Source organism: Antrostomus carolinensis, unplaced genomic scaffold (assembly GCF_000700745.2).
Source record: "Antrostomus carolinensis isolate BGI_N321 unplaced genomic scaffold, ASM70074v2 scaffold25174, whole genome shotgun sequence".
NCBI lineage: Eukaryota > Metazoa > Chordata > Aves > Caprimulgiformes > Caprimulgidae > Antrostomus > Antrostomus carolinensis.
In genome coordinates, this window is record NW_010313222.1 from 1 (window position 1) to 11,634 (window position 11,634).

General features: G+C 39.2%; 1 protein-coding gene across 1 annotated transcript; it reads left to right on the top strand.

Annotated features, from left to right (window-relative positions):
• Positions 1-469: 469 nt before the first annotated feature.
• LOC104524423 (histone RNA hairpin-binding protein) lies at positions 470-6,515 on the top strand (the record flags this gene model as incomplete). Its single annotated transcript, XM_010167293.2, has 4 exons — positions 470-606; positions 3,007-3,156; positions 4,799-4,915; positions 6,408-6,515. Coding segments are annotated over 4 exons (512 nt in total), but the record flags the coding sequence as incomplete, so codon positions are not given.
• Positions 6,516-11,634: the final 5,119 nt, after the last annotated feature.

Sequence of the window (11,634 nt, forward strand, 5' to 3'; positions counted from 1 at the left end):
GGTCCCTTCCAATCCCCGACATTCTGTGATAGTGAAAGGAAAAATGAAAACCAGTTTTTGAGGCTTGGGGAGAGAAATTAGACCATTCAAGCTATCCTCCTTCGTATTATCCATTTCGTTTTACTGAGTTTAAGCTTTTTCATATTCACGTCGGGAGGTTGTTACACACATATGCAATAATTGTGTATCGTTTGATTTGCTTGCTGTAGGAGTAGCTAGAAGCTTCTAGCAGGGCTGCTCTAGCACCTGTACCCTCTGATTTGTGTTTGTTACAAACCCAAGCAATTGCATGAACTTGTGAAACCTACTCCTAGTTGTGCAACCAAATGAATCACTGCTTCACTTCTGTGCACTAGTGAAGTAAGAGTTGTGCTTACTGTCTGTCACAGTATGTGTTTATATATCACAGTATATGTTTATCTAACTTGTGGTAAAGCTATTAATGTTCTTTTCAGCTTAATTCTAATTGTTAACTTCTGTTTCAAGTGATTCTGCTAATCCAGCTGAAAGGGAAACGGATGAAGTGGTTCTGAGGAGAAGACAAAAACAGATCAATTTTGGGAAGAATACCCTTGCGTATGACAGATACATTAAAGAAGTTCCAAAGTAAGTTGCACTATGTTGCACATTTCCAAATAAACTCTTTATTAGTTCCTGATGTGTGTAGATCAGCACACAGCTTTAGTTCTCTTAAAATTATATGAACAGTAAGTGAAGAAAACTTGAGATTCTTATCAAGGAGAAACCAGGTATTTTGAATTGAAGGCTAGATGCTCCCACTGTGCATTGCTGTTGCTAGTAGCAAACATGCTTTAAATAAGTTCTGTATTAATCGGCTCCCTGAGACACTTCAGGTGACTGTATTGCTAGACCAGTGTGAAGTTAATTGATACCAGGAAATGGCAGCTTTGAATGAGGAGTGAATAGAGCCTTGCCTTTTAGTATTGGTAGGGGAAACCAGTCTTCAATGATTCATCAGTAACTAAGAAATCAAAACTTTGATTTCTTTCTGTCTCTGTTGTTCCACTTTGAGCTTCAGTCTGTGAATCGTGGCACTTAAATCAAGATTTCTGAGCCAGTCCCCTCTGCTTACTGCACAGTATTGAGATTCAGAAGCTAGTGTGTGGTAGTATGTAGATGTGCATCTGTGTTCTTGTTCAATTTTGAGGATTTTTTTTTTAAATATGGCTTACTGCTTGTAGTTACCAGCTTTCTCTGGATTCTCTTAAGTGTCTGTTATGAAAACTGCCAGCCAAGTGCAATGGACATTGGAAGCTTGATGAGCAAAACCTGAAAGATTAGCCTAGATGACTGGAATCAACAACAGATAGTGTAAATGATCACAGATATCCCACAATATTATGATTCCATCTTTAGTAACATTTTTTTCATCAGAGGGTCTTGGATTGCCTTGTGAGTTGCATTTTGCTTATCACTTTGTCATCAGTGGTAGGGCTGCAGCCAGTCTTACAGTGATGCCTTGTATCTGCATAGCTGTGCTATGATCAGTTAAATCATAGGTGGAGAATAGGAAAGGGTGAGAACAATGTTCAGAAAAAAATATGAAATAGACCTTTAAAAAGTGTTCTGAGTGGCATTTTAACGGGGTAGTTTGCAATACTGTTCCTTCACAGGGATCTCTATCTTATGAGAAGTGTTATGACTAAGTACATTGATCTGTGAAGCTGGTAGGGAGAGCCACTTGAAGCCAAGGTACTTTGTGTGATTTAAAACATTATTGCAATATGCTTCCCCTCAGGCATAAAGCTGACTCCAGTATGGCAGGACTATAAACAAGATTACTTTGTACTGGAGATACGGTTTGAGTGAGCTCTCCAGTAATGCTTGGAGGGCAGGATCTGGGTTTGGGATGCCATCTGAGAAATAGCACTTCCAGCCATGGGGTGATCCCAGAGACCTTTGTTACAGTGTCTGCCCAGTGTTGGTTCAGTGGAAAGGCATATCATTTACATTTTACCCAGAGAGCAGGAGCACTGTGTTTTCTTTATTCCCAAAAGACAAATGCTATTTAGAATTATATCAATCCCATTGTAATAATTCATGGACAGTGGTGGAAGAAAAGTTCACTAAAGATACTTGTGGGTCGACACTTGCCAGCAGCCAAGTACCCACACAGCTACTTGCTCCCTCCCTTCCTCTCCCCAGTGGGCTGGGGAAAAAGTAGAGCAAAATAGACAATACTGATGGATTGAAGTAACAGCAGTTTAATAGGTGAAGGAAAGAAAGGGGAGGAAAAGCAAGTGATGCAAATCCAGTCACTCACTACCACCCACAAGCAGATTGGTGCCAGGGTGTTCACTGAGCCGTGCCTACTTTGGAAGACAGCACCTGGTTTTTATTGGTGAGCATGATATTATGTGGTGTGGAATATCTCTTTGGGCAGTTTGAGTCAGCTGTCCCAGTGGTTTCCCCTCTAAACTTCTTGTTCACTCTCAACTTAACGACTGTGGAAGGAGGCAGGGCAAAGTGGGGAAAAAGAGAAGGCCTTGAAGCCGTGCAAGCACAGTTCAGCAATAGCCAAAAATTAATGTGTTACCAGGATTGGTTTAGCCCTAAGTCCAAAACACAGCACTAAAGGGACTGCTATGAAGGGTGTTAACTCCATCTCAGCTGGGCTCAGTGCAATACTAAATACAAAGAAACTTCACCTGACTCAGGAAAACTGAGACAGAAGTAGCTGGAGGTTGGGATACTATTGAAGAAGTGTGAGTTATGCTGTTTCTGTTTCATATTTGCCCATGGGCAGTAGGGATTGGCTTTTGGCAGCTGTCAGAGTGGACTGGATGAACATCTGGTCTGACTCAGCATGTTATTGTTAGTTGTTGCTTGTGTGGTCTGTTTTTGACAATTTCAGTTAAGAGTTTTAAAAATATGAATATTTTATTTATTAGGCCACTGATGCCTGTGTGATCTGGTGGCCTGAGGATTTTATTTTAAGACCGAAAATCATGTTCTAAAATAATAAATGTTACTGTGTATTTACAGGAATCAGCGAATACCAGGAGTTCATCCTAGAACTCCCAACAAATTTAAGAAGTACAGCCGAAGATCTTGGGACCAGCAGATCAGGCTGTGGAAGATAGCACTGCATGCCTGGGATCCTCCTACTGAAGAAACCTGGGATCTGCAGCCAGTGTGTGTGTGGGGGAATTAAATCAGCACCTATCTCTTGCTTCACAGCAGGACTCTCTTATTTCCTTTAGAGCATTGCTAACTGGGAGCAAGAGAGGAGATCAAGCTCAGAAATGGGAGTCTCCTTAAATGCTTTGTTTTCCTTTTGAATTCTGTTAATCTTCAAGATAATTCACATTATTTAGTCTAAATTAATCTCCAGTAAGGTGCTTTGGGGAGGAAGGCATTTGGTCTGTTTACAGTACGACACTCCCTTCCCCTGTGTGTTTACACTGGTGAGCACAAAGTGAAATTATTTTTCTAGGAAGGGACAGGCATGAGCAGTAATTCAGTGATTGCTGTTCCTTGACCTTGATAACGTAACCTTTTCATCTTTCCTTTTTCCGATGTCAGCCACCTTTCTTCAGGAATAACAATATGTTAGAAGATTTGAGAAATGTAAGATTAGAGAGAGATTTCTCTGCTCTTTGCAGGAGAGTGCTAACTGTGTTCAAGATGGAATTTTATTTTTTTTTTAATCTTTTGAGAACTTTGAATTGCTGTAGCAAGGCTAACTGTGAATTGACACCACCTAATACTTTACAAGATTTGGACTAGTAAATTAGGAGGAAAAGCATGAATGGAATTCTCTTAGCTCTGTTAACTGCATTGTGTAAATAGTTTTAGCTGTGTTGTAATTGACCTACAGTGAAAGTTTGCAGAATTTATATGTCATATGAGATGAACTGTTAATTGTTACTGCAGCTTAACTGTCTTCTGCATGGAGCAGTAAGCCAGCTGGGATAGTATGTTACATTCTTTTTCTTTTTTTTTCCTGTTTTTAGTAGGACAGAACCCTCAGGCAGTTCCCAGGAATGGTTCTGCAAAGATCAGGATGTTTCTGGCTCCTTTGTATTTGACGAAAAGCAGAAGAGAAATGAGTGTGAAGATGAGTGCAGACAGACTGAGCACACACCAGAGAGGTATGAGGTGGAACTTCTGTGGTTAAGTCATTGAAATAATTCAATGCATGTTGAAGCTGTCATGTTTTTTGTAGGAAATGTTTAGTGAGGGAGGGCAGTTAATGCTCAATTTCAGAGTCTGGTACTTTGGCTGTTGAATGTAATCCATCACTGGTACAGAGCATTGAATGTGTAAAAATTACCAGCATTACAGAATTGCATGATTAACAGCAGAAAAAAGCAGTGTTTTGTTCAGCTTCTCTGTTTGTACAGTGGAGTAGTGAGGTTTCTTTAACCACTGTTGGCAAGTACTGAAATAAGGATACCTTTTTCAGAAGCAAGAGTGACCATCCTCAATTAACAGTATTACACCTGTCTGCAGAACAGCAGGGAAGCCAACAGTGAAGCACCTTATGCACCTCCCTGTTTACTGAGATATCTTGATCTGGTGGCGTGGCTGGGGAGCTGAAAATGGGGCTGCTCCACATTTCTTCTGATTGTGACTCGGTTCACTTTCCAAAATACAGTGGAGTGGTTACCAAAATTTGAGCCACTTTCTCTGTGTTCCTCTGTTGTGACTGAAGAATCATACCCTAAAAAAAAGTCTTCCTGTGTAGTATGTGCCATTGTTTTGCAGAACTCTGATAAGCATTTAAACACAGACGGAAAATGTTGTGTGTGTAAAATCTGTCTTATTTTTGTAGTCCCTGTTCTCCAGATTCTTCTCCAGTATGGAAACGCAGAAAAAGAAACAATTCTGACTCTTCTGTGATTTCAAAGAGCGAAAACCATTATGTGCATATGTACCACACACTGGAAAGGTATGAAATGATTCTCCATATGGAGATGCACTGATATTATGAAATGACTTTTGGAATATGGAATATGACTGATACTTATCCATCCCATCCCACACAAGTGTATTTAAATATGTGTGCCATTTAATGAGGAAGGGAAATCATGCCAGAATAATTGTGTTGTATGGTAGCAAGTATTTACAGTGGTCCACTGCAAAGGTGAAGAAACTTCATTGTCAGAAGACACAACATAGGTTATTTTTTGTGTGTCAATTTAGGCAACGCTAATGTCTTGTTCTTTATTTCTCATGGAACCTGGTTTCTGCTTCACAAGTTGTAATTCCAGAGTGGTTAGGCATCTGCCATAGTTATTTCTATAGTTGAGTCCAGCACAGAGCCACCAAGATGATGAAGGGAGTGGAGCATCTCCCTTATGAGGAAAGGCTGAGGGAGCTGGGTCTCTTTAGCTTGGAAAAGAGGAGACTGAGGGGAGATCTAATTAATGTTTACAAATATGTTAAGGGCAAATGTCATGAGGATGGAGCCAGGCTCTTCTCAGTGATGCCCAACGATAGGACAAGGAGCAATGGGTGTGAGCTGGAACACAGGAGGTTCCGCTTAAACTTGAGAAAAAACTACTTTACAGTGAGGGTGACAGAGCCCTGGGACAGGCTGCCCAGGGAGGTTGTGGAGTCTCCTTCTCTGGAGACATTCAAGACCTGCCTGGACGCCTTCCTGTGTAAAATTGTTTAGGTTCCTGCTCCGGCAGGGGGATTGGACTAGATGATCTTTTGAAGTCCCTTCCAATCCCTAATATTCTGTGATTCTGTGATTCTCATAGCTCTTGCATGCACTGCATTCTGCTTTTGGCATACAAGTTGATGAACGTTGTGGTAAGGGAATGGAGCCCAAATGTGCACTCATTATAGGCAGCCTATTTAATTATTAACCATGTTACATTTACTACAGGTATTACAGAGAATAGTTGTTTGTGAAGGGATGTGAAAGTAGCTTTGTATATTTTAATTAAGCTTTTCCCTGCCTTATGCATGCTGGTATGGAAGAAAATGCTTGTTGGAACAACGAAGAATTGGTCACCCAGCCTGGGACTGGGGCAGAGTAACATTAATGTTCAAATATGGATAACAGAAGGGTGGAGTTTTTTGGGCACATGCTAAGTTTTTCAGGAATTAAACTAGTCATCTAGCAATTGGTCTTAATCATATTTCCTTTTTTCCCCTTTCCTAGCTACTGCATAAGTCTTCCTATGAATGAGAAATTATAGGCTATCTAGAGGAGAGCATGGTTTAACTCTATACAAATTTTTGACAGAACCACAAGAAAACTGGAACAATTATTTAAGTTTTTTGGGGTTTAGTAGGCTTTTCACAGTAACATTAGTAAAAATGTTTATACAGGTGTGTTTCCTCTCGACTTAGCCCCCTCATTTTCAGAAAATTAAGAGGAACTGTGTTACAAAGGTCCATCGTTTCAGACCTTTTCACTTCCTTTCTAGTCTTACTGAATCAGGATATCAGGAGGCTTTTTCAAAGTGCTCAGAGTGGGATGCCTTTGGTGAAAATGATGAAGTAATGACAGTACAACAGGGTATAGAAATAACAAGGTAAATATCATAAGGATGTTCTTTCTGTTTTATTGCTTGTACTGTGAAGGTGTTCTTTGATATTTTTTTTAAATCTTTCTTTTCCTTCACTGTTTAATACTATGAGAGTTTGGGGTTTTTTTTTCCCTTATATTTCCTCCAGTGTGTGGTATATTTCGTTGTTTTTTTCTTCTTTGAGTTTACTTATCTTTTTCCAGTCTGACTCTGTATCTATTGCTTTATGCTGCTTCTGCCATTAAGTAATGCTGGAAGACGCTGAGCCCTTTTCACCCTCTTGGTCTTATGGAAAGCAATGACATTTTGCAGAATGGGTCCCCATGGTTGTTACTAGCCTCTCACTTCCTCAGCCTCAGAGCTGAAAGCTTCCCCTCTGTCTCCCTGGAGATTAAGTTGGTTTATAGCTGACAACAATGGTAGTTACTTGTTTTTATGCAGTGACCCGATTCCAGCCAGTTGTTCTTCAGGATGGAACAGTCAGAAACAGAAAAACAACTTCTTTCTGCCTGACAGCAGAACTTGCAGAGACACAGACTGCAGGCTGGAGAGGTATAAAATACAGCTCATCAACTGGGGGCTTTTTTTTTGCGTGTTAAGTTAGAAGCATAGTTGCTTTACTGCTGTATTTCAATCCAAATTTTTATTATAAACATAGATTTTTTTTTTTTTTTAACTAATCTTCTTAGAGATGTGTTGGCCAGTATTTATATATTGTGTGGTAAAATTCTTTTCTTATGCTCTCATGTTATAGTCTGTACTAGAGTAAATAGCAGGTCATGTTTGTATTTAGTGTAAAAAACTTACCATAATAAAACCAGTTAATCTTTGAGATTTTTTTTTTTATTTGTAGGCTTAAACTTTGTAGCACTTTATTGGAAGGACATCAGTCAGAATACTCTGAAAGAGGATGGGGAAGTTCAAGTGCTGAAGATAGAATAATGAGGAAAAAAATTTAAATACCAAGGTGAGTTCATGCTGACTGCTTATTTTACCTGTTCTGTTTCAGTAGCCCATTTGCAGTGTCATTCCACAGAATCCAACTCTTCAGTTCAAGCAGATCAGTTTCTCTTTTTGTTCCTTTCTAATATTAGTATTTTATCCCATCCTCTTGTATTTAATGCAGCACCTTAACTAAAAGATCTAATACTTCAGACTTAGCAAATTGAAATATTTACCTGTTCAGCCAGAAAACATGTGTTTTATCTTATCACCTAAATGAAAAGTGACAGAGTTTTTTTTTATTATTTCAGTAGCAGCTTTTCTGCCTCTTAGTATTTTTGTGATGAAGTCACAACTTTGCATTTGCAGCAGTAGATTTCACTGAAAATTTTCTCATGGACTTCAGATTCTTGTGGTGTGTTAATAGGATGGGTAGTATCTTGAGGTAAACAGGTTTTGTTAGCAGATGCTCTTTTGCATAATTTGATTCTTCGATCTGCATTTAATGAAGACTCTGAAACATTATGGACCAGGGTAGAAACATCTGTTTAACAGTGATCTTGGAATATTTTGCATAATATTCATTAAGAATATGACACACAATTAGTTTTATACTACTTAAGTTCTGAATTCTAGCAGTATGAGGAAAAGACAGGTAGAGCTTTTAAAAAAAAATTGTGCTAGTGGTGTTTTTTCTATTGACTTTATTGTGCTTTTTTAGTTTAAAAACTCTGAGCATGAATTTCACTTTTATAAAATGCTAATTCAATATTTGAAAATGTCTAGTCTCTTTGTATATAGAAGTATCAAAGAAGAAGGACTTTCTCCTGTGACCGAAAATGATTTGAAGAATAGAGATATAGCCTGAGACCAGCAGATCAAGCCTTGGAAAAGTGGTGCAGTCACATAAGATCTGCACTGAAAGAGGAAGAAATTTATGGTCAGCATATGTGCAATCAACATAAGGTGAAATGTGCAGGTAAAGGAAGCGTGCCTCTGTACGTCACAGTTAAGAGAACCATTCTGATGATTCTAGATGGTTGAAATTTAGCTGCTTTTCTGTTGTCTTTGTTGTAAATAAGGCTCTATTAAGGAGTGTATATATTCAGTGGGTTCATAATCATTCATTTTAACTGAAAAAATATCTTTGTGACTTGTAGAATGTAGAAAGTGAATTAAATAGGTTCTCTGTGGAGCAACACATTGGTTTTCCGGGATGCAAAGATCAATATTTAGGGAGACACTGCCTTTAACCGTGGTTTTTAGGCGTGATGAGGTCTAACTCTCAAATGGCAGGAGCTTCATCTGTGGAAGGTGAATGTTGCTTGAAAACCAGATAGTGGGTTACATGGTAGAGTTTTGCACCCCCTGCCTTTTTCCTAAAAGAAAATTTCTGTCTTAAACAGGAAAAATAAATGTGGGTGTTTTAGAGCCCAGTTAAATGTTCTTAAGTTTGAATGTATCTGGTTGCTTTTTAAAGTGAAAAAAAAACCTTAATCAGTAGAACTCTTAAGATATGGCAGGAATGTGTTAAGTAGAATTGAGAGAAAAATGTATTTTATGAATTAATAATGACAGGTGAAAATTATGCAAAGCTCAATGGCTTCATTTTCTCTTTGACAAATACTTTAAGGATATAGGGTATGTAGTACTCTCTCTGTTTTTCTAATAACCAATGTTCTCAAGAGTGTTCATACTCTCTGAAACTCTTTAGTGTGGACAACATGGCTTTGTCTTTTATACTGTGCTTTAAGATCAACATACGCAGTGCTCTGTTCCATTTACTGCTGTTGTAACACTGCAGCTTACAAGAGTAAATGTTTTGCTGTTAATGACTAGATATATCATATTTATAAAACACTGTTAATCTGCCTTTTTGTTTAGGTTTCTCCAGATCCTGTAAGGATAGATTGTTTCCTGCAAACTCTGCCTCAAGTGTAAAACTTCAGATTTCATTAAGCCTGCGCGACGATGATGATGGATGTTCCATAAAGCTTTTATGAGAATGTTTCTGCTTTACCTGCCTTGGCAGGTGATGTGTGCATCATATTGTAAAGACTGCTTCGGTTGATGGATCCTGCTGTTGCCATTTGGAGATCATGCTACTTAGAGTGCACTGATGTTATGCTGGTGAATTGGTCCAATATCAAACGAAACTGAAGAATGCTACCCCTTAAACCAAGGAGTTAAACCTCTTTCCTTTACTGGACCAGGATTGTACTTCCAACCTGAAGAACTGCTTCAAAAGAATATAGATAATTTCAACCTTTCTCCAGGGGTTAAAGACAGACTGTCCTTAGCTTTTGGACTGAGTGATCATCCATTTGTCTTATTTACTGTTCTCTGAGATGAGATATATTAAGCTAGTGTTTCCCTAAACCTAGTGAGAGAAGAGAAAGGAGAGGTAGATGGTTTATCAAAATCACATCTCTCTGTTTAAGGTGATAAGTGACAGTTTGAACAGCAACACAGCCTAAATCCCTGGATTTTGCTTTTATGTGTGTTGCAGCCTGACCTAAAGAGCCAGTCTACTGCTAAGAGTATAAGAGGATGAGTTCAGTGCCCGCTGTTCCTACAGGAATTGGAGGTGAGCAGCAGTATTTACAGGTCTGTAGCTGCTATTGGGCATGGGGTGTCCAGGCTAAGGATTGCAATGATGTTGAGGTAGCCTCTCGTTTGTTTTACTCTAGCACTGTGCTGAGGTCAAAGTGAGGGCTGAGGCTATGGTGGAGTTTAGACCAGGTTCATGTGCCAGTTACAAGGATTTTTTACAGTCCTTGTGGCATTTTATGTAGCATGTACTGGGATACAAGTGTCTGTTAGAGCTGGGAATTGTCTCTTTGCAGGAGTTTGGTTTGGCTTTTCGCAAGGCCAGAACTGTGAGTGCTAGGGATGACACAGCAGCCTTGCTGTGGGGCTGGCAGTGTACTCAAGAGCGAAAAGCCTGTTGTGCTACTGATGTGGAAATAAGCTGGTTCCCCAGAAACTGCTCCAAATCCCTTCCAAAACATTTCCAGGCATGCTCAGGCATGGGGTTCAACAAGGGTGGCTCAGTCACAGCACAGAGCACAGAGTGTGTGTATACAGGGACCCATCTGTACAGCACTATTTAAAGAAGTGATATTTAGAACCCTGTTGTTCCAGTGTGCATGCTTTTGTGTGATTTATGGTAATTGTAAATAAAGGAATGTGTTACACTTTTGGCATTTTGTCTTTATGCAGAAGAATTAAAGACTTTAAAAATCCCTGTTAGTTTGCTTTTTGCTGTTATGTTGTCAGAGTTTCATTATAAAAGGATTGTGTAGGTTCAGTAGTCCTTTTTTATTTGTTTTAGTGTGTTTTGTTTATTTTGGGGGTTTTTTTAGCCCTTGCTAAAAGAGGGAAGGAGGACTCTTCAGAGATTAAATCAAACTCCTGTTTGAGTTTACAGCTTGGGTTGTGTCCAGCCCCTCAGTTTGTATTTTGACATCTTGTCATGCACTTGTATTTGGTGCATTGTAACCTGGTGGAAGGAGCAGCTGAAGCCCTAGCACCCGTTCTGCCATGAGAATGGTGTCCTGGAGAGGATGGAGCTGTTAGGTGAGAGTAATAAGCTGTCATGAAATACCTAAACTAAGCTGTCAGAACCCTTAAGCTTTTGCCTGTGATGGACAGGGCCTGCAGCGGATTTATGGACACAAATCCATAGGATTTGTAACTGAGCAATCCTCAAAAGATCTTGTATTTCTCAGTTAAAGGTACTTGAATTAGAAATAGAAGAACCCATCTGCCTGTGGCAGTTAAATTTTGGGCAGATTTATTCCCTGATCCAGGTTCTGTACACTTGGACAAGCTATCCTGGCACAAGAGGAGGAAAGAAACTGAGCAGGTGAGGCTTGAGGTCCACTGAAGTAATTTCATGCAATGCTGCCACTGTATGTAGAACTATTGTAATGTCCTCTAATTAGTAACAGTAACCTCATCAGTCTAAACAGAGCAGTTAAAACTGAAACACAGTCTGTCCATTCACTTGCGTTATCTATTCAAGGCTGTTTGACATGAGAGTTTACAACTGAGGTTAGCAAACGTTAAAGTCTAGCACTCCACCCTCAGTTTGTATTTGATAGCCTTCCATTAATTTTACCCATTTTATTTAAATTTGCATAAATCTGGTCAGTTTGTAATTAGGCCAAAATAAACTCTG